Source organism: Mercenaria mercenaria, chromosome 12 (genome assembly GCF_021730395.1).
Source record: "Mercenaria mercenaria strain notata chromosome 12, MADL_Memer_1, whole genome shotgun sequence".
Taxonomy (NCBI): Eukaryota; Metazoa; Mollusca; class Bivalvia; order Venerida; family Veneridae; genus Mercenaria; species Mercenaria mercenaria.
In genome coordinates, this window is record NC_069372.1 from 38,125,369 (window position 1) to 38,149,551 (window position 24,183).

At 34.3% G+C, this 24,183-nt stretch overlaps 1 protein-coding gene across 5 annotated transcripts in view; it reads left to right on the plus strand.

The window, feature by feature from the left end:
* Positions 1-24,183, plus strand: part of LOC123535480 (rabphilin-3A-like) — a 122,630-nt gene that overhangs the window by 82,891 nt on the left and 15,556 nt on the right. For 4 of the 5 annotated variants that reach the window (XM_053519729.1, XM_053519728.1, XM_053519731.1 and 1 more), the window contains 6 exons: positions 4,547-4,736; positions 5,980-6,072; positions 6,851-7,027; positions 19,238-19,414; positions 22,305-22,384; positions 24,103-24,177. In XM_053519729.1, the coding sequence (XP_053375704.1) occupies positions 4,547-4,736; positions 5,980-6,072; positions 6,851-7,027; positions 19,238-19,414; positions 22,305-22,384; positions 24,103-24,177 (792 nt within the window). The remainder of the gene's footprint in view (positions 1-4,546; positions 4,737-5,979; positions 6,073-6,850; positions 7,028-19,237; positions 19,415-22,304; positions 22,385-24,102; positions 24,178-24,183) is intronic. The other variant, XM_053519732.1, reaches the window with a different exon arrangement.

Sequence of the window (24,183 nt, forward strand, 5' to 3'; positions counted from 1 at the left end):
TACTTTATCATGTTTAACTGGGAAATCAATTTATATTTGGAGAGAAAAATGGCAGTTTCCAAATATGGTTTTAGAATATCAGATAGTTTTGTTCACAATTGGCTGTCAGTGATGATTCCAAACTAAATTGCAACTTTCTTGTAGTCACTTATTGAACTGTTAATTTTGTTTGCAAATTTAATTCAGTTACTGTAACCTTTCTTTAAGCTACATTCATCATCAGTGACAGTTTTGCTTTAAAACTTCAAATGGTGTAACATTGCAGAATAATAGCAGTGATATTTCAAATCCCTCAGATTCTTATGTCAGTTATAGGTTACCTTACCATGCTGGACACGATTGATTCTGCCTTTGCACCCAGTATAGATCATGATTAGGCTGCACATCCTTGCAGTCTGATCAAGATCTGCACTGTTTGTTTGCAATTCAGTCAGTATCTTTTAGTTAAGCACCCCTTTTAACAATTAATGGACAAGAAAGATGGACAAGTTCATTATAGAAATTTAGCAGGGTAAGGGTTAAATTCCTCTAAAGCAAATGATGAACTTTCTGTTATGTCTTTCTTTTCTTACTGAAATGCAGTATGACATACTGTTCAAGGACATGATTCATTAACAACATACTGAATATGAAGGTGTGAAAAAAGTAATTTTGCATGAGATACTGTACAAAATTAAAGTCAGGGTTTAAAGATTCTTCAAGCTATTTAAATAGAGCTATTGAAAAGTACATATTAATTCTTTGTAAACCTGCATAGTCATGCGAACACCCAGATATATTGTAGGATCTGAAGTCTCCAAACTGAAGTCTCCGATAATCCATGGGGTATAGCAGTAAACACTACTGGATGCACATGCCATTAAAAGGGTCATGAAATTGGCCTTAATTTTTTCAAACATTTTTAACAGAGTTTTAACAGGTCACCATTAAAATTCACCCATTACTTCTTACTATTTAGTGGGATTTTCATGACAATAGTTTTAATGCCATACATTAAAAAGCCATGAAATAAGTATATTAAAACCCTGGTAAAATATACCTTGTTAAAATGACTTTGATGGCCATGAAAAGCTGCTTAAAATAAACCATTAAAATAAGTTAACAGGCTCCTTAAAAGTCCATTTTTTTATTGGCATGAAATTAATGTGCCATTAAAAAAGGACCCCTTAATTCCACATTAATTAGTAAGAACTAATGGGGCCATTAATTATTTTTAACACTCAGTTAATGGCCATTAATTATTTCTTAAAAATGGTCTCATTAAATATGTCAGATTCAATTTTAATGGGTTCGTAATATTTTAATGGTATATCAAATTAAGGGCCATGAAAATTTGCCATCAGAATTTGACATCTTAAGATTACCAACCTCATATTGATATTTGCCGTATTGATTTAAACTACGTATTACTACACATGTAATAGTATCTATACATATGTACTGTTTTGTAAAATGCTAGAAGAACATTTGTTTCTTCTTTTTTCTCTCATTATTTTGTAATGTAAACACATGTAACAGCCTCTTACAAACATTTGTCATATTGTATCCTTATTCTGTCATATGTTCATATGAAATGAGAAAATAAATGGATATTGTATTGTATTGTGTTGTACTGAGAAGGGTTTACAGGTACTGGTTTAATAGATCAAGTGACCATGTGGGTAGTTTTAACTATTCAACATTATAATATTGACAGACATTCTGACCAAGTTTTTATTGGTACAGACATTAGGCATCAGGTGTATTCAAAAAGCAACTGTTGATGACAATGTCAGCGCACAATGGGCAATCACAATTTAGCTCTACTTCAGTTCTTTGTGCTCAGGTGCATGCACTTAAACAGCTAAGAGCAAATGTTTGAGGGATTGCATCACAAGTAGCTTTCACCTCCCCAATCAAGCGTACCACACTCTTCATTGAAACGAAGAAGCGATTGATCTGCCCATGCGCAAAATGACTTTAAATCAGACTGTAAATCTTCACAATCATGTGTACTGTTCACTTCTCTATAAACCTTAGTTTCTACTCAAGGATTGGAAAATTTGAAAATCTAAACTGGTCTGAACACATTTTATAATGTAAATTCCTTACCCCATCCATTTTCTTATACAAATGCTGATTATTTGGACAGGAAAAACAAAAAACAGAAAAATGGCATGCATACGTATTTACCCTTACCAAAATAATGTAGATTGATGTTATCAAATAAATGAATATGTTTTCATCCGACTTTCATTGAAATAAATCCTATTTTTTGTAGGAACACAATTTTGCAAACATTTGAAAGAAATGGCGTAACTGCATCAAGGGGAAATAACTTTAATGCAACTAAATATAACATCATGATATCTTATAGATGATGTGTGCATAGTATGTATTTATTGTGATTAAAGTCCATTTTAGAACAATATGGGACTGGAATTATAAGCATTCAATGGGAGTGCAAGCCAAAAACCAAAAAAAGAAAATCTACGAATCACATTTTACAGAATGTAGGATTTAATGGGCATCACATTGCTGTTAAGGGCCATTAAGTTTACTCTAAAATGAAATCATACAGAACCTGAACATTTAATGGGCATTAAATCAAATTTAAGGGCCATGAATAATTCTGTTAAATTCAAAATATGCAGAATTTCACTATTTTTTCAAAGCCATTAACTTTATAGCTACCAAACTAAATTTTTGATGGCATGATTCATGGTCAAAAATGGGTGTTTTAATGGTATTTTAACATGTAACCCATTAATATTGTGAAACCTGTTAAATAAAGTAATGCAAGAATTAATGGGGTTAATTAACGGTTTTTCCTATTTTAATGGATATTTTACAGGGTTTTAAACCATGTTTAATGGTATGTGCATCCAGTAGTGAAATTAAGTAGTGTGAACTCTATATATCTTCAGATAAGTCATTAATATAAAACTGTCTGATAAATCTTGAAACCACTATGGTACCATTTCGAGTTAGAAGTCTATCAATATATATAGAGAAAAAAGGCCAAGTTTGTAAATCTGCTTTGGGAATTCCAGATGATTTTTCCCTCATTTATCTGTCTGCTGTGGTAATTCCAAGCTTGATAACAAAAGATTTTGCTGTAACTTACATCTCTGAAAGCATTAAGTTGTTAAAGCTACTCAGAGTCTTACAGTTGATTTGTAATTTTCAATCCTGTGTAAGCATTTCAGAACTTTAAATTCACCACCAAAACTGTTATTCACCATCAAAACTGTTTTTATTCACCATCAAAGCTTTCAATTCACCATCTTCATTCATGGTCAAAACTGTATAATGGAAGACTGATTTCTGTATAAAATTCTCCATCAGTGTTAAAATTTGATGGCATCAGATTTAATAATGCTGCATTTACACACACAAAAAGTTGAAAGAACTGTCAGAGATGACTCACTACCTTAAATTAGTTTCAGTATTTAGATTCTTGGTGTTTGTTTCGACAAAGGAACTGGAAATGTTTTCACTGTCTGTAAAGGTTAAGAAGATGAGGATATAAACTTGCGTTACAAATTCAATTGTCGTGTTACAAATGCAATTGTCGTGTGACAAATTCAATTGTTGTGGCTGGAACCTTTGTTTGGCATTGATCACATCTGATATTATCCTTTACTTACGTCTTCTTTAGAAAAGAAAATGTCAGATGATTGAAAAGCATTTCTGCTCTTATTTCACACGCAAAAATCTACTTTAGTATGTCTAATTTCTCAGTTTGTATAATGGTTGTTGACATTATATTGTATTACCATGTTTGCAAAAATGTCTGGAAGTAAATTCAGCATTTAACTCTGTATAGCAGCAACAGGAACTCTTTCCATATTTTGTTGCTAGCAAATCAGGCTTGCCTTGGAGAGATTTATCAAGATATTATAATAAATGAAACACAGTGCACTCAATCATTGATGGCTCACTTAGTAACCAGACTTAGTAATTCTTTTGGTCTCTTTCTATTTTTATACGCCCAAAGGGAACAACGTCACTATTATGTTACGATGCCGGTGTTCATTCTTCCATCCATTAGCAATTTTGTGTCTGCGCTGTTACTCTTGAACTCTTTCCAGGATTTCAAAGAAACTTCACACAAATGTTCAACACATCGAATCAACATGCAATGTGCATGTTTTTGATGGCTTTCTTCAAGGTCAAGGTCACACTTATGGGTCAAAGTCATATGACTGTTTCGTGTCCGCTCTGTAACTCTTGAACTGAATTTTAAAGAAACTTGGCACAAAGGTTCACCACATCAGACAACGTGCAGAGCGCATGTTTCAGATTGCTCACTTAAGGTCAAGGTCACTTTTAGGGGTCAAAGGAAAGGTAATTCCTTCAGGCGTATATTGCTTCGCATTGTGTTGCTGTTCCTCCTTGTATCATCTACGATTTGATAGTTCAAAACTCTGGATAACTCTAAGCTTTTTGCTTATCCCCTTGGACTTTGTGGGATTGGTGATCACTCTCTCTAGGGATCAGTATTTACTGTCTTGGTCAGTCTCATGGTAGTCTGTATAAAACCATCTTTTATATCTGTTTTCAGGTTTGGAAGAGGTCTGGAGCCTGGTTTTTCAAGGGGCTGCCCAAGTATGTGATCCCAGAGAAGAAAGCTGAAATGCCCAAACATGGGGCAGCTAATCATAAAGGGAAACCAGAATACAGAGGCTCACAAAAAGGACATCCTGGTACACCAAGAACATACAACAACTGGAGTAGGGGAAGAGGAAGCCAAGGTAAGATAACTGTCTGTGTTTCAGAAACTGGTTTTACTCTAGGTAAATTAGTCTTGTTAGAGTGATTTCCCTTTTCTGAAGAAAGACTAATTCTAATTGTCACCTAGGTGCAGGAAGTTGTTAACTGCGTTTATTTAAAGAATGAGTTAACACCTATTTATGCTGAGGTGATATTAATTTATTATGATACTCAAAACATAAAAAGATATAGAACTTCTAGTATTCTATAATCCAATGTATCAGGTATTTCAACAACAACACATTTGTTTGACCTTGTTCTTTCCACTCACTGGGATTGGACGTACTCGTTAAAGAGCAAAATTTCTTAAAACTTAATTAGATGATCACCAATGTGTATATACAGTCAGTTACCAATGATGAAATCTTTTTGTGGCTTGTCTGCCTCACATTTATCATTAAATCAACTTAGAAAGGAAATTTAAGTGTAAAATTCAGGTGTTAAAATTGATACATTTGTGTATACAGTCATGTATTACCAGTATACTGTAAAATCATTTAATTTCGTGGGCATGAAATTTCGTGGTTTTGGTCAAAATGGCAATTTCATGGGAATATGAATTTTGTGGATTTCAACTTTTGAACATAAAATGAATGGGAATTTTACTTGTTTGTTGAGACTAAATTTCATGGATTGAATCAACCACGAAATCCACGAAAATTTGTCCCTCATGAATAGTAATGATTTCACAGTATAACATTTAATTAATTCCTTTATTCAGTTTGTCTCACAGTGTTATAACTGTAAAGAGTTCTCCAGAAACAAAATCTCTTTGCACAGTCTAAATTACTCAACCATAATATTTTATACCTCTGACAGATTAGGGGAAATTACAATGCCAGTATGAAGAAATAAATATTGTTATTTTGTTTGTGCCAAAATGGACAGGGCCACACCTTTCTATTTTTGTACTAATGTTTTTTTTCTTTACAAAACTTATAGGGAATGTAAATATTAAAGGTTACTTGATCATAGCAGACTTCGTATCAATCCTTACCCTGCTAAATTTCTATAATGAACTTGTCCGTCTTTCAATTTTTGGACAGTACCATTTACTATTTTAAAGGGGTGCTTACCAAAAAGATACCAACTGAATGGCAAACAGTGCAGATCTTGATCAGACTGCACAGATAAGCAGGCTGATCTAGATCTACACTGGTTGCAAAGGCAGAATCAGTCTTGTCCATCATGATAAGGGTTAAAGACCTATTCCTATATTTGCAGGCACAAGTTATGGTGAGAGCAGTGACCATGAGTCTGAGAGCAGTTCAGAGGATGATGTAAGCATTGGCAAGAGAAAAGGGAGAAAAGGATCAGGTATAATAGGTGACAGTTGTGTATAGAATATAGGAACATGATGTACTTCTATGTTTTGTAACCAAGCATCGTAGATATTGTTATATTACCTCAGTATATACTTTTATGTTAAAACAGGATTATTCTGATTCATATATATGAAAACATAACTTTTTATGGAATTTAAAACTAGTTGTTTTTTTTTTGTGATAAAATTTGGATGTTTTAGTGAATTTGAATTAACATAGTTCTGTAAAATGTGTTTAATGAATTTGGAAAACATCCTCTTTTGGTTTATATGATCAGAAGAAAAATGACGTTAAACTGAACTGACATAGCGAAACATGATGTTTCGCAAATCCTATATAAAAAATATGACACTTCACAGATCCTATATAAACAAAACATGATGTTTCACAGATTCTATATAAACAAAACATGATGTTTCACAGATCTTATATAAACAAAATTAATGTTTCACAGAACTTATATAAACAAAAAATGATGTTTCACAGATCTTATGTAAACAAAAGTTGATGTTTCATAGATCCTATATAAATAAAAACATGATGTTTCACAGAACCTATATAATGAAAACATGATTTTCACAGAACCTATAAAAAAAAAAACAATGTTTCACAGATTCTATATAACCAAAATGATATTTCCATGTCCTAATGAACAAAACATTATGCTTCACAGATCCTGTATAAAAACATGTTTCACAGATCTGATATTAAAAAAAATCATGATGTTTCACAGATCCTATATAAACAAAAACATGATGTTTAACTTTCAGCTGAGAGTGATGCTATAAGCATGACAAGCAGCCAGAGTGGTCAGATCTATCCCAGTCATGTTAGAGACAGTAAATCAAGCATTTCTAGCGATAGATACGGACACGGTCAGCTTAGCGCTACTGAAAGTAGCCGTGGTGATGATTTCCATGACGAAACAGACAATGACAGTATAGGAGGTAGGTTACTATGGAAACAAGGCGGATTTTTTTCCCTCCTGTAGAGGTGAAGTGGTTTTATAGTCTGCTAGCTTTGGTGAAGGGAAGTTACTCTTGCATAACATACTCCGCAATGCACAGGTCTTCTTTTAGACTTAAAATATGTTATATTTATCTTTAGAAAAGAATAAAGTGTTTTCTACTTAGTATAAACAACTGTCTTCAGTGTCAATGAAAAAGTATTGAAAATGTTGGTTTCTTTTTTTTTCAAGTTAAATACCTTCTAAAACTAGAAATATTGATAAAGATTTTGAATAAATGGTTCTTCTGGTTATAAATGAATGCCAGTACATTTTTAAATTAATGCCTATAAGATGTTTTCACTGCAGTGGGACTTGTTAGTTTAACTGAGTCCTTTTGTGTTGCATAGTTGATATAAAGACCTTGAATAGTCGACTGAATTGTTTTATTTTTTATACAGAGAAAAAATATATTCTGTTAATTTCGGTTGCTCCCTAAGAAAAGAATTAAGGACTCAGAACATTTCTTTGTGAAGTAGATGATTTTAACTGGTCAGTTTGTGTATAAATCAAGGGTGTCATTAAAGGCCATGGCACAGGGATTTCTTCCTGCTGTAGTGGTCTGAAGCCACAGCCACTTTTCCTTTAGCAAATAAAGTTTAAATTGGAGTACCTCTAGGCCTCCCTCCCCCACTTCTACTCTGCAACTGTCATCTTCTACTTCATTAAGTGAAACCACTAATTATTGTGCGAATTCTTTGAATAGAAATACTGCCTTTATGAGAAAAGTGAGGCTTTTAGTTTGTTCAACTCAAACTTATAGAATTTGTCCTTGATAATTTGGGAAGAAAGGTTTGTTCTCTGTGGATCATTAATCAGTTTTACTCCCTAAGGAAGCACATTTGTGTTTGAGCCAATCTCATGCATGCAACCCATCCCATGTTACTTTATGTACAGTGAAACAGGACAAAGATTCTTATCGTAAACATGCATTGACAAGTGAAACATGGATTTAAGGCAAGGCAAGGTTATGGTTCACCACTAAAAATGTGATGTAATAAAGTATGGTCAAGAAAATGGCAACCAAACAAATGGTATACAGTTACACTTGACATAGTGACCACCTGCATTAAGCAGCCACTTTCCTTAAACAAGCAGTCAGCTAAATTTCTACATTTAATATTTTGTTCTTATTTTTACCTGTCATAAGTCATATTTCGCCATTCCCTTGGACATGTACTTGATACAGGTTTAAACTGAATAATAGAATTATATGTGTGATAATTGATGAAATAGCAGCTGATTGCATGAGATGTTGATCTTAACATTGAACTACATTTAAAAGACTCTTGTTTTAGTTTCTTTGAAGAAAAACTGTTGAAGATGTTCGACTTTTTATTCTCCCCCAGAACTAACTCCTAGAATGCATTTATTAGCTAGTAAATACCATAACCTCTTGTTCTAACCTCTGTTGATTTTCTAAATACAAAAGAGAGTATTTCTTGGAATTCTGTTATTTCTTGGAATTCTGTATAAAAAAGGAAAGGAAACAGTTGTTGCTATGCAGCTGTAATGTTTTGGTTAATGTTTTGGCAGGTGCAATGGTTGCTATGCAATTGTTACATAATAGCAGGGAGTAATGGTTGCTATGCAACAGTTACAATAATAACAAGTAGAAATGGTTGCTATGCAACAGTTACCATTATGATTGAAAGTGATGGTTGCTATGCAACAGTTACCATTATGATTGAAAGTGATGGTTGCTATGCAACAGTTACCATTTGATTGAAAGTGATGGTTGCTATGCAGCAGATACCGTTATGATTGAAAGTAATGGTTGCTATGCAACAGTTACCGTTATGATTGAAAGTGATGGTTGCTATGCAGCAGATACCGATTGAAAGTGATGGTTGCTATGCAACAGTTACCATTATGATTGAAAGTGATGGTTGCTATGCAGCAGATACCGTTATGATTGAAAGTGATGGTTGCTATGCAACAGTTACCGTTATGATTGAAAGTGATGGTTGCTATGCAACAGTTACCTGGTTGCTATGCAACAGTTACCGTTATGATTGAAAGTGATGTTTGCTATGCAACAGTTACCATTATGATTGAAAGTGATGGTTGCTATGCAACAGTTACCGTTATGATTGAAAGTGATGGTTGCTATGCAGCAGATACCATTATGATTGAAAGTGATGGTTGCTATGCAACAGATACCGTTATGATTGAAAGTGATGGTTGCTATGCAACAGTTACAATAATGGCAAGTAGTAATGGTTGCTATGCAACAGTTAACATTATGATTAAAAGTGATTTTTTTTTTAAAGTTTTGTCTTGAAATACTCTCTTTATGTTATGCTAGAAGGATATATTTAGAATGTATCCTTGCTTAACCTTCTAACCATCATCACTCTGTCCTACATGTGTCAATTATGTGCAAACTGTGTATCCATGTTTTGTGTTTTTGTTTCCCAGATATATGTTATTTACATACAATTACATACAAACAATTGCTGGATGACTTTCATTTGGGGATTTATTTTTGCACAGCAAGATAATTTTTTTATGTAATTACATACTTCGCATGAAGTCTGATTATGTAAGCAATTGTGTTTAGTTTTGACGTATTTAAAACTGAAAAAAAAGAAGAAAAACCATGTTGTATCGTAAGGTTATATAAGAAATTTGAAAAATATGCAGTGTTACAACAGCATGCTATACAGCTGTTGTAAAAATATGTCTGCAAAGACATATACTTAGTAATGATTTTTTTGTACTAAATTGGAGGTATACTTTTGTAAAAAATTATGCTAAACAAGTATGGAAAATTACAAAAAAAAAATGTTTGTTAGATAAGTAAGTGTACTCCAAAAATTATTGTTAAGATATTCTGATTTTTATTTTTTAACAATGTTCACAAATATATAGTTAAGTACTGAAAAAAAATAACCAAGTAAGTATTGATTAAAAAAGCAAGCATTGCAATAACAAATATTAAACAAGTATTGCAAAAAAAAAAGAACAAAAAATAATGCAGTTTGCACATGATTTGATGACCTTATCATATATCTGTTTACTACATCTTACCCTTGCCTTTGTTTTGTTTTTTGTTTCCCAGGTTACGGTTCTGTTTCTAACCCTCGTCGACATTCCTCCGGCCCTTCATCCGGCCACTACCAACATCAAAGAGATTCGCACTCTCGATCGAGACATTACTAACGACTAACGATCGAGACTTTACTAACCAAGTTTCTACAGATTTAGTGGAAGTATAATGTGTTGTGCTATAAACCCGATTATAGTTTACTTAGTGTTGATATGCTTATGGTGATCTGAACTCTGAGATTTGTTCGATCGAGACTTTACAAGAAACCAACGATCGAAACTCAACTGCCTCATTTTTTTTTTCAGAATAAGTGAAACTAAAATATGTTGTACTAAGTACTAGTATTTATGCTTAATGTGACCTGCATTCACAAACTTGTTCGATCGAGACTTTAAAAATGTATTTCTACAGAATTTAAGAGGGAGTATAGTTCCTGTGGTGCATGTACAATAACATACATACAAGTGACAATAATGCTTTCTAAAGCCTATATAATAGAGACTTTACTAACGGATTTCTACATATTTAGTGTTAGTATATGTTGTGCTTCATACAGTAGTACAGTACAATCTAGTGAGAGCAAACACTACTAGAAAGACAAAACTTTGTTTTAAAGAGCTGGTTGCTTTTGAAGGAGTTAATCTGTAAAGACATTGAAATCTAAATGGAAGGAATATATGCCTGTGTAGAAAGATGTTTGCTCTTCAGAGATGTTGCTAATAGTGGTTATATAGTATACAGTTAAAGACAAAATATGCTTGTAACTACAGATTTGCTCTAAAATAATTATTATACCATCGTATACAGTTAGTCTTTATTGTGACCTTATGTTCTATTCAGAGGAGATAACTCCTTAGACTATTAAAATTCTGTTTAAAAATTAATTCTGCTCCGTTTCATCTCAAAATATAAATACTCATAGCCAAGAGGAGTTCTACAGAGATTGTTAAATGGCAAAATTTGAAATTTAGAAAGATATTGTTAGAGAAGTAAAAAATGATAAGCTAGTTGGTAGCCAGACTAGTACGTTATTGTATACTGGAGCTATATTGGAGTCACAAATATCGGCCATTCTGTCTTTCCGTAATTTTATCCATTATTTATCATATCAAGATGATGTGCAGAGTCCATAAGCAAAGTCACTCGTTGCATTTTGGAGTCAAAGGTCAAATAGCTTAACATTGTATCTTATATAATCCATAATCCATATAATCTTAACTCTAGCTTGGAAGATTTTTTTTCATGAAACTTCAGTTATTCAGCATCAGTTATTTACCGCATTAAGAGGACATGCAGAGTCATCGCGTCCAAAGTCAGGATCACTCTTAAAGGTCAAAGGTCAAATAGCTAAAGTGTTAAAGGGGTTTTAATCACATTGATCACATGTAGTTGGAAATGTAGTTCTTTTAAAGATTGTGTCATGATGTCAAGATTAAACATGTCTCATGTCTTACATTTGTCTATGCCATGTTGTACTCTCTCCTCTTTATATCTACATTTGATTCATACAATATGTTATCTTTAATGCCTAGACTGTATTTCTTATCTCTTTTGTTTTTTTTAAGCCATGTTTGATTAGAAAATTTAGAAGGATGATCATTTTATAAAATAGAGACATTTTAGTGGCTTGCCGTATCGTTGTTACAGAACAGTTGGAATGATGGGATTTGCGGGCCATTTAAGCTGGGCAGTATTTCTAATGGTTTTATTCCCCGCTGATATTCACAAAGTTGCTCACTTTCATAATATTCCTTACTGAACAGGGGGAAAGTGTAGATTTTCAGGCCATAGTCAGTTGATTGGATACTATTCACAATTTTATTTTTACCAATGTTAGCAAATCTTATGGCTTATTATGAATTCAGTGTAAAAATCTGTATGTCTGTGGCCGTATTCCTTTTATTACTCTGAACAGTGTTCCGAAAATTTTAGAGTAGTCTTCTAAATGCTGTCAAAGGCCTCAAAAATAGCACACTGTCCTGCTTTTATACCCAGCACTGTTGAGATTATGCACAGTGGACAGAAACCAAGACCGGGGGTCTCCATGGCTGAGTGGTTAAGGTCGCAGACTTTGAATCACTTGCCCCCACCAACATGGGTTCAAGCCTCACTCGTGGTGATGAATACTTCATGTCAGGCTTTTGATTGCCAGAATTTCCCAATATAACTCTATTAAAAAAATTGATTTCAGGCTTAAGAAGGTAGATTTTTAGGCTTTTGGTTTTTGACTGAATCCCAGGCTTGATTTATACAAAACGAATTCCAAGTTTACTAGAAAATTAAAGAAATTATTTGAAACTGTGCTGCATGAAAGTTTTAAATTGATTTATAAATCAGTCTTGGGCATTTCTATAACATTTTTAAAGTCAAGGTTAAAACTTCTGAACATGGAGACTAATCTTGGAATGCTGTTGTGCCATTAGATCAATTGGAAGATTGTGCTCAGTCATAGAAATGATTTTAGAGACCATTCTAAGAATGCTGTTTTGTCATTGGTCAATTTGAAAATTGTGCTTATAAACAGCCAATCAAATGATTGAGTTTATAGACTGGTCCCCAAACTCCATTTCATGAACTTTTAAGGGCCCGAGTAATTGTGTTGATATTGTGATAAGTGACCTGCATTATATTTAAGCATAACATGTTGTGTTTTGCTCTTTTAAGTAATTAATTACTAAATATAAGCATAGTGTGGTGTGTTGTGTAACTTTTAATATGTTAATATGTTTGAGCATAAATACTGACCAGGTTGTGCATAAAATTCTATAGTAATCTACTTGTTACCAGTTTATGCATGAAATGATAGCTTTTAAAGTAAAATGCTTATATAAAAGAGCTTGCTCACTTATTATATTGTATCTTATAATATTTATATTTGCTAACATATATTTTGTTTTCTATTTATCTTATTTTATCTTTTTTAATGTATCAGATTTGTCAGATGAAAATTTCCAGATTTGTAACATGATATATATATTTCAATTGTTCTTGTTTAATGACAATCAGCACTGAATTGTCTGAGAGATTTAGGCAGAGTTTTGTTACTGCCAACCGGCATTTATGTAGAAAATGACACCAGTCAGTGTCACCGTAACCACTAGACTGAAAAGTAGGTCAAAGGTCAAGGTGATGGCAACTAAATGACTTATGTGCCCAGAAAATAAGCTTGATAAGGAAATTACTTATCACTTGATAAATTGCTTGTGAGAAAATATGTCACGATAAAATTTGTATTTTTTCTAACAACTTTTTAAACTAAATGCCTCCGCTTTATTTTTTTATCTTTTTAATTTTTTCTTACATGGTGCTTTAAACTTGATGTTTCTAAATAGGATATATTTCTAAAGCAAATAATAAAAAATATATTTGTATTTCTTTAAATACTGTTCAAGAAAGCAATCCCATGCCTTTTTTATTCACTTAATACCTTCTGCAAGGCTTTGATTCTTAGAGTTTTGGATGACATTCATTTTGCTGGTTTTCATTTATTTTAGAAATGGCAAATTTAAATCATGTCCACCATTGAAGGAATAGTAGTTTAAAGTGTATGATATAAGATTGAAGGAAAATGATTGAAATTAAAACAGTATATTCATATTGACACAGCACAAACCATTTTAGCTTGTCTTATCTTTGAAAAAAAATATACTAGGTATTGTCTTCACTTGATTGTTAGTTAAAATTTTTGTTTATTTTAAGACCACCTTTTTTCATAAACTTATAATATAAGAGCTACAGCTTTGAAACTCTGCACACTTGTTTATCATCATAAGTTGACTGTGTAGGCCAAGAACCATAACTTTGATATGAATTTTGTCAGAATTATGGCCCTTTTTATACTTAGAAAATTTGAGTTTCTTGGTTAAAATTTTTGTTTAGGTCCACTTTTTCTAAAAAACTATAAGAGCTACAGCTTTAAAACTTTGCACACTTGTTTATCATTATTAGTTGACTATGTACTAGGCTAAAAACCATAACTCTAATATGCATTTTGTTAGAATTATGGCCCTTTTTGTACTTAGAAAATCCGAACTATAACTCTTTTATTACATATTGTCCAGCACTTGCAGAGGAGCGATGGCACCCATAGGTGGTGCTGTTGTTTGTCATTCATAGTGAATAACACAGATAAGTTTATATTTTGTCATTCATAGCGACTCAGTACGGAATGTTGTTCATAGCACTCAGCACAAGTCATTTTACATTGTGACATTTATGTTGCCTTGGCACAAATCATTTTATACATTTTGTCATTCATTGTGACTCAAGACTGTTCATTCTGTCATTCATAGTGTCACTCAAGACTGTTCAGTTTACATGTTGACCTTTCAGGGGACAAATTTTTTTTGGAGACAACTCGTCCTAGAGACAACTCGTCCTAGAGGACTGTTGTGACATACAATAGTTATTCATCCTGTAACATGCACAGTGACGTCTGTTTTATGTCATATATATTACAGCAAAACATGGGCACCTGCAAGTACGGACTGGTTTCCTGCTCCATTCTGAATGCCTGACACACAGAGAATTTGTAATAAATGGCCAGTAAACTATGACATAAGACAGGAGTGCAAAATTATTCCAGCTATGTTGGTCTGATTAGTTAGTATTTCCATTGGATTACCGTTTTCTACGGAAAATGCCACTCATTTCAAAGTAAGCTGTATATATTACAATATGTTATATTCATTTTGGCTCAAAGCTTTGTGAAATGTGACATCCTGTAATATTCAACAGAGATCATTTTACAATGTGACATTCAGTTAGATTCTCTATTAATCCTGACATATTCGTAGTGACTTTAGACATATGATTTTACTTTTAACATTCATGTTAACTAATCACAAATCATTTTCAATTGTGACATTCATATTGTCAAATACAATAATTTAACATTGTAACATTTTGAGTGATTTAACACAAATCATATTACTTTGTAACAACACAAATCATACTATGTTGTAACAACACAAATCATATCACGTTACAACAACACAATCCAATCATGTTATGTTGTAACAACACAAATCATATTACATTGTAACAACATACATGATATTACTTTGTAACAACACAAATCATATATTTAACAACACAAATCATATTATGTTGTGACAACAAAATTATGTTGTAACATTACATGAATCATATTACATTGTAACAACACAAATCATAATTATTACATTATAACATTCTGAGTGACTGAATACAAATCATATTACATTGTGTCATCTATATTCATATTGACTCAACACTCAATATTTTTCACCATGTTACATTCATGTTGGTTGAAATCAACTAATTTTACATGACTGTTCGCCCCCTTAATGCAAAAAGGTACCAAGTGCCTTCTTTATTCATATGCTCATGGTACCTTTTTGCATTAAGGGGGCGTGTTGAACATTAATTTTATAGACTAAGTGGCTTTTTGAACAGCTCATTTAACATTGCCACTTTTTGTAGTAAACAAACATTGAACATGCTTCTGCATGATGGGGGTTTATGTTTAATCTCTTGTGTTGTATGAAAGTATACAGATATCAGGGCTTGACTTTAACTCTGTAGAGCACTTGGCTATAGGGCAACTTCAACTATTTGTTTTACTTGCCCGAACTCAATTTTTTGTTGCCCAAATGTATCACAGTGATAAGATGAGATACTCTAATGCAGTGTAGCAACAAAAACTGTAGTTCATGATTTTACGAGAAGTACTTCTTGGAATCTTTCATATATTTCACTTTCCCGACGGGCAACTGAGTATGATTTTTTGCCTGTCTGTACTCAACTTTTACCTGCCCCGGGCAGTAGGGCAGTTCTTAAAGTTGAGCCCTGGATATAATTATACATAATAATTTGCATTATATACCCGAGCAAATTTAGACTGTTGTTGTTGTTTTCGTTTCAAAGTTTAGTCATTATTTAAGTTATTTGTGAAATAAAGTTCTCACAAATTTAAAGTGTTATACAGTACTAGTATAGTATATATATTGTTTATTAAAATGTAAGTATTGCATTATATTATTTATTAGTCTTTTAATATTACTTAATATCGAGTCTAATCAAATTGGGTCTCATTTTTGTCTAGTCAGTGTTTTTGTATCTGGTTTGAATAAAAACGTGAAAAAGAATTGTTCTTTTATTTTATTAGCTCAACTATTCGAAGAATAAGTAGAGCTATCCTACTCACCATGGCATCGGCGTCGGCGTCGGCGTCACACCTTGGGTTAAGTTTTTCGTACCAGTCCACATTTTGACAAAGTCTTTTGAGATAAAGCTTTGAAACTTTCAACACTTGTTTACCATCACCATGTCCAGTTATAGGCAAGAGCACATAACTCCATCAAGGATTTTGGCTGAATTATGGCCCTTTTTGACTTAGAAATCTGGGTTAATATTTCGTACCAGTCCACATCTTGACAAAGTCTTTTGAGATAAAGCTTTGAAACTTTCAACACTTGTTTACCATCACCATGTCCAGTTATAGGCAAGAGCACATAACTCCATCAAGGATTTTGACTGAATTATGGCCCCTTTTGACTTAGAAATCATGGTTAAGTTTTTCGTACCAGTTCATATTTTGACAAAGTCTTTTGAGATAAAGCTTTGAAACTTTCAACACTTGTTTACCATCACCATGTCCAGTTATAGGCAAGAGCACATAACTCCATCAAGGATTTTGGCTGAATTATGGCCCTTTTTGACTTAGAAATCTGGGTTAATATTTCGTACCAGTCCACATCTTGACAAAGTCTTTTGAGATAAAGCTTTGAAACTTTCAACACTTGTTTACCATCACCATGTCCAGTTATAGGCAAGAGCACATAACTCTATCAAGGATTTTGACTGAATTATGGCCCCTTTTGACTTAGAAATCATGGTTAAGTTTTTCGTACCAGTTCATATTTTGACAAAGTCTTTTGAGATAAAGCTTTGAAACTTTCAACACTTGGTTACCATCACCATGTCCAGTTATAGGCAAGAGTACATAACTCCATCAAGGATTTTGGCTGAATTATGGCCCTTTTTGACTTAGAAATCTTGGTTAATATTTCGTACCAGTTCATATTTTGACAAAGTCTTTTGAGATAAAGCTTTGAAACTTTCAACATCTGTTTACCATCACCATGTCCAGTTATAGGCAAGAGTACATAACTCCATCAAGGATTTTGGCTGAATTATGGCCCTTTTTGACTGAGAAATCTTGGTTAAGTTTTTCGTACCAGTTCATATTTTTTGTAAAGTGTTTGACATATGGCTTTGAAACTTTTATCACTTGTTTAGTATAATAGTCTCTATTCTGTAGGAAAGAGAACATAACTCTGGCATCTATTTTGGCTGAATTATGGCCCATTTTGGACTTTGAAATTGGTTCTGTTTCCATACAAGTCCATGTTTTGTCAAAACTATTTGACATGGCTTTTAAACTTTGAACACTTGTTTATCATTATGATTTCCATCTGTAGGCAAGAGTACATATCTATTTTGACTGAATTATGGCCCTTTTTGGACTTTGAAATTGGCTCATATATTGCCATTTAGTGCAAGACTTATCGAAATCAAAGTAATACAGGAACATTGTTTGTCTAATCTATTTATTTCTTTTGTCTGAATATCCGTGGAAATATTTTGACACCATTCTTCAATCAATTCTTCGAATAGTCGAGCGCGCTGTCATCAGACAGCTCTTGTTTTGTGCCTTTTTGCACTGTTTAGTGTTAATGATCAAACTATCTGTAATTGCATGACTGTAAGATTTAATTTAATTAATATTCCAGTAATGTCTCTAAGTGAAATGGAGAAAAGTATGCTGATTGATAAGAATATTAACCTTTACCCTGCTAAATTTCTATAATGAACTTGTCCACCTTTAAGTTGGGACAGTACCATTAACAGTTCAAAGGGGTGCATACCAATAGGATACTGACTGAATGGCGAACACAGCAGGTCATGATCAGACTGCATGGATGTGCATGCTGATCATGATCTGCACTGGTCGCAAAGGCAGAATCAGTGGTGTCCGGTATGGTAAGGGTTAATGAATTAGATTTTCTCAGATTGTACTGTGCGTCAAGCTTTATCAGATATTTTTGTGATTTTTAAGGAAGCTGACTTTCTCTTGCTGTAGTAGTTTTGGAAAAGTCTGAATCATGACTACAAATATTATATAACAACATTCTTCAGATAGGTTCTCTAATTTTGATGGTACCTTATTCTATAATGTTACTATTTCATAATATTATACAACTTTACAATGGTATGACCTGTCTTTGGACAAAGGCCACATTTTCAAATTTTATTTGAGATTCTTGAAGAAACATTATTTGACCTATAAAGGAAGGATTTCTAACTAAAATATCAGTCACACATAATACGAAAACCTACATTATTTTATTTCATGTCACTATTTAGGTGCTGCTTCCATTCTTTGCTTTCCTTATTCTCACCTTGGCAAGTAGATAAGTTACTAGTTCTTTCAGCTGTTGTAGAAAATGCTTTCTACGGATAAGGACTATGCAGTTAAAAGCTTTAAAATATCAAAATCTTAGCGCTTCTCAAATTTAATTACATCACAGAACTCTGTATTGATTTTCAATTTAGATTAGAAGTATATAATAGAAGTAGTGTAAATAACTATTTCTTCTTAACTTTCTTAAATTTGTTCTAAGGACCCCATCAAACTTGATGGAATGAATACTTTAGTCAGTAGATGAACCCTAGAACTGGAGAATGCTTTTTGAGTCATTAGGACTCGGAGTTCAAGGTTACAACAAACTTGTACATGATCCTGAAAATTAAACGCTCATTTACCTGCGACAGGCTGTTATGGCAGACATAATGTTTTACAAACAGCCCTTACGTTAATAAAATATTAACCACAGCGTGAAGAATTTCCATACAGCTACACTTCCTGTTTAAGCAAATATTTTTGGCTAGATTCATAGATTAAAATATTTTTTGAAGGCACTAATCTTTGAAGAAGGTTTTTCCAGTAATAGTCTTGCTCTATACAATACAAAAAAACATTTTACTTATATTATACTGTTGATACTTTTTGGTGGTTTGCATGCAGTTTTTAAGCCTGCTTGATTCTGTTGCTAGGTTTCAGTCGTACAAGCTCCCTGCAGTCACGCGATTTACCCTACATCCAGCATCCCAAACCTATTCCTCCAGCGGTAAAGAAATCCGAAGATGTAGATATAGAGGCAGCCTTTACCAAATATGGTCATTCAGAGGTGGACAAAGATGATCCCCCATCTTCACCGGACAGTGAAGGAGGTAAACTGAGGCTGTTTATCAAAGAAGTTTTGTTAAATATGATAACTTTTATCTTACTGATAATTTAAGATTAATCAAGGCATTCACATGGTTTATACCCTGATATACCACAGTTCAGAGATGTCCTGGATCTTAACCACAAGGTTGATAAGTGGTTTATCATCCAAGCATCTTATTTGTAAACTGTGGTATATGGAACAATAAACTACTTGACAGTGAGTGTTGATTATTTTCATTTTAACATGCTGATACAAATGTTATAATAGAAATATGCTGATCTAGTCATTTGTAGTGTGATAATGAGCCTGATGTCATGTGAACTTGCTTTACTTGAAAATCATCTATAATGATTTAGCAAAAAATTATGTCAATATAATTGTACTGGTGCTAGGTTCAAGTGCAAATACTAGGTCCAAGGCCATAAGCTGACGTGTGTAGACCAGTCTGAAATGCAGCCTTGCTATTGGTCAATATTAAATTCTTACTCAGTAACTAGCATTTAGATGCTGAGGTTTTAAGACTGGTACCGATACTTGGCTTTATGACCTGAAAATCCTGCCTATTCAAATGTAACAGATCATTTCCATAGGGTTTTCTTTATGTAATTTGTACATTAAAGTGTACTACCCTGAATATGCATGAAAATTTGAAGTGATTAAAATTATATTTAAGCTTTATTTGCATGAAGGTTTGAAATACTGAAAATTTCAGCTTGCCTTTTAAAAGCATGAGTAAAATTTATATCACACTTCTTAAATTGGTACAGTTTGTTCTGCAGTTAACAGATTCAGAGTTCTGACAGAGGGAGAACAGCATTTAAGTTTTTATGCCCCCGAAGGGAAGCATATTAGTTTTCAACTGTACGTCCGTTCGTTTGTTCGTTCGTTAGTTCGTTCGTCACAACCTTAGCTTTTTGCATGAAGGCACTTTACTCGCGAACCACTACACCCAGGACCTTCAAACTTCACGTGCTGATAGTACTTACTGAGTATACCACCCCTACTGACTTTAGGGTCAAAGGTCAAGGTCACAGGGGCCAACGTTAACTTTTTGCATAAAGGCCTTTTACTTGCGAACCACTGCACCCAGGACCTTCAAACTTCACGTGCTGATAGTACTAATTGAGTACACCACCCCTACTGACTTTGGGGTCACCAGGTCAAAGGTCAAGGTCACAGGGGCCAACGTTAACTTTTTGCATGAAGGCACTTAACTTGCGAACCACTGCACCCAGGAGCTTCAAAATTCACATGCTGATAGTACTTATTGAGTACACCACCCCTACTGACTTTGGGGTCACCAGGTCAAAGGTCAAGGTCACAGGGGCCAACGTTAACTTTTTGCATGAAGGCACTTTACTCGCGAACCACTGCACCCAGGACCTTCAAACTTCACATGCTGATAGTACTTATTGAGTACACCACCCCTACTGACTTTGGGGTCACCAGGTCAAAGGTCAAGGTCACCGGGGCCAGCGTTAACTTCTTGCATGAAGGCACTTTACTCGCGAACCACTTCACCCAGGACCTTCAAACTTTACATGCTGATAGTACTTTATGAGTACATCAACCCTACTGACTGGGGTCACCAGGTCAAAGGTCAAGGTCACAGGGGCCAACGTTAACTTTTTGCATGAAGGCACTTAACTTGCGAACCACTGCACCCAGGAGCTTCAAAATTCACATGCTGATAGTACTTATTGAGTACACCACCCCTACTGACTTTGGGGTCACCAGGTCAAAGGTCAAGGTCACAGGGGCCAACGTTAACTTTTTGCATGAAGGCACTTTACTCGCGAACCACTGCACCCAGGACCTTCAAACTTCACATGCTGATAGTACTTATTGAGTACACCACCCCTACTGACTTTGGGGTCACCAGGTCAAAGGTCAAGGTCACCGGGGCCAGCGTTAACTTCTTGCATGAAGGCACTTTACTCGCGAACCACTTCACCCAGGACCTTCAAACTTTACATGCTGATAGTACTTTATGAGTACATCAACCCTACTGACTGGGGTCACCAGGTCAAAGGTCAAGGTCACAGGGGCCAACGTTAACTTTTTGCATGGAGGCATTTTACATGCGAACCACTTCACCCAGGACCTTCAAACTTCACATGCTGATAGTACTTATTGAGTACACCACCCCTACTGACTTTGGGGTCACCAGGTCAAAGGTCAAGGTGCTGTGGGGGCATTTGTCACCATTAGTGACATCTCTTGTTTGTGTCTAATTCATAAATGATAATAAATGATAAAGTTATCGGATGGCATTTCGTCAGAAAACCTTAACATTTTCATCATGTCTGATGATTTGAAGCTGCCAATGTAGCCATTCAATTTCAGGTTTTTGTGAGCCTTTATCTCTAGATATTCTGGTTTAGTTGTCATTTGACATCAAAATTGAAGTAACAAATATGAACGATAAATGACTTGAATCATAGAATTCTTTATGTGAGAAAGCCATCCAGCTGACTTACGGAAGGTTGGTGGTTCTACCCAGGTGCCCACTCATGATGAAATAATGCATGGAGGGGCACCTGTTGTCTTCCTCCTTTGTCAAAGCTGTCGCCATATGACCTATAATTGTGTCAGTGCAACGTTAAATGCAGCAAAATTTAAGCAGAATTTAATTGTTTAACAACTGTTTTAGATATATAAAAGAATGAACACAATTACCTTTTAGTGAAGCATTTCTCATTTATGGCAGGAATCACAATAGAATTATAAATATATCACTGCAACATATTATTCTTTGTTTTACCAGCTGGCTTCGTATAATGAGCTGAATCCTAGGTCAAGGTCAGTGTTCTTCATGTCATGACAGTTTGACAGAAAAATGTGCATTAAAATTCATTGGAAGTTATGTGTGCTTCATTATAATCTTGCAGGCTGCCTTGGTGCCTTGGACTTTTCATTACTTTATGATCCAGAGAGCCGAGCCTTACAATGTTCCATCAGTAAAGCTAAGGTAAGACTTACTTTGCATTACTTTGCAATCCAGAGAGTAAGGCCTAACAAGGCCTTACAATGCTCTATCAACAAGGCTAGTGTAATATTGTCATTACAGCCAGACCATACAAAGTTCCATCAGTAAAGCTAAGGTAGGACTTTGCATTACTTTTCAATCCAGAGAGTAAGGCCTAACAAGGCCTTACAATGCTCTATCAACAAGGCTAGTGTAATATTGTACGTTACAGCCAGACCATACAAAGTTCCATCAGTAAAGCTAAGGTAGGACTTTGCATTACTTTTCAATCCAGAGAGTAAGGCCTAACAAGGCCTTACAATGCTCTATCAACAAGGCTAGTGTAATATTGTACATTACAACCAGACCATACAAAGTTCCATCAGTAAAGCTAAGGTAGGACTTTGCATTACTTTTCAATCCAGAGAGTAAGGCCTAACAAAGCCTTACAATGCTCTATCAACAAGGCTAGTGTAATATTGTACGTTACAGCCAGACCATACAAAGTTCCATCAGTAAAGCTAAGATAGGGATCACAGTTCTTAGAAACTAATATATGGGGATTCCGTGGCCGATTGGTTAAGGTCGCTGACTTCAAATCACTTGCCCCTCATCTATGTGGGTTCGAGCCTCACTTGAGGAGTTGAATTCTTCATGTGAGGAAGCCATCCTGCTGGCTTATGGAAGGTTGGTGGTTCTACCCAGGTGCCTGCTTATGATGAAATAGTGCACGGAGGGGCACCTGGGGTCTTCTTCCACCATCAAAGCTGGAAAGTTGCCATATGACCTATAATTGTGTCAGTGTGATGTTAAGCCCAACAAAATGAATAAATAAATAGAAACTAATATTGAACTTTTTGCCTTTTACATTAATTTAGTAATACCTTTATATCTTTGGTCCATCAATCTTTCAGCTATTTCTTTGTGAGCTTTAACCAGTTTTCTGTCTGCTGCATAGGATGGAGTTGTGAAATGTCTAAATGAATTATCAGCATACCAATATATGACTCAGTTACGGCCCTTTAAAATTTTATTTTCTAAAAATTCTAACCATTTTTACTAAAAAAACATGTTTGGATTTAAGCTTTTGTAAAACCTTACAGGAACTTTTGGCAAAAAGCTGAGCTGTGCTTACTATATGTGAACAATGTTCGTAATCATAGCCCTTTAAACAGTATGCTTGTTGGGCACAAGGCTCCTGAAAATTTAAATCGTAAATTTCTATCGTAATTTCCACAAACTGGGAAAAATTGTTTTGTTTTCAGTGAGGTAGTACTTATTTTTTCAAGTTCTGATTCTAATGGTTCTTTTATCATGACTTTTTCCATTAAATTTAAAATAATTCACATAGATCAGTATGTGCATAGAGAGTGGCAGCCATTTCTAAGCTGGCCTGCATGCTTAAGAAGGTAGAGTATGAGACTTTGAATTGGGAGGTTGCAAGTTAGAACCCCTGGGTGAAGCAAACAGTTCTCCTTGAAAAATTTTAGAAGACACTATATCTCAACATATCTATAGTACTTTGTCTTACGTAACAGACTTCGTGGTTGCATCAATCTACTGTATATTAAATCAGAATGAACAAAGATACTTAACTTGTATTTTGAGGTTGTCAAATCTATGTACATACAAAATAGTCATTTTGGTTGAAACAGAATAAAAAATATACCATTGAATCAGTATTATTAGATAATTTGATTTAACCACACAATATCTTGTAGGGTTTGAAAGCCATGGACTCCAATGGACTGTCTGATCCCTATGTGAAACTGCACCTGTTGCCAGGAGCAACCAAGGTATTT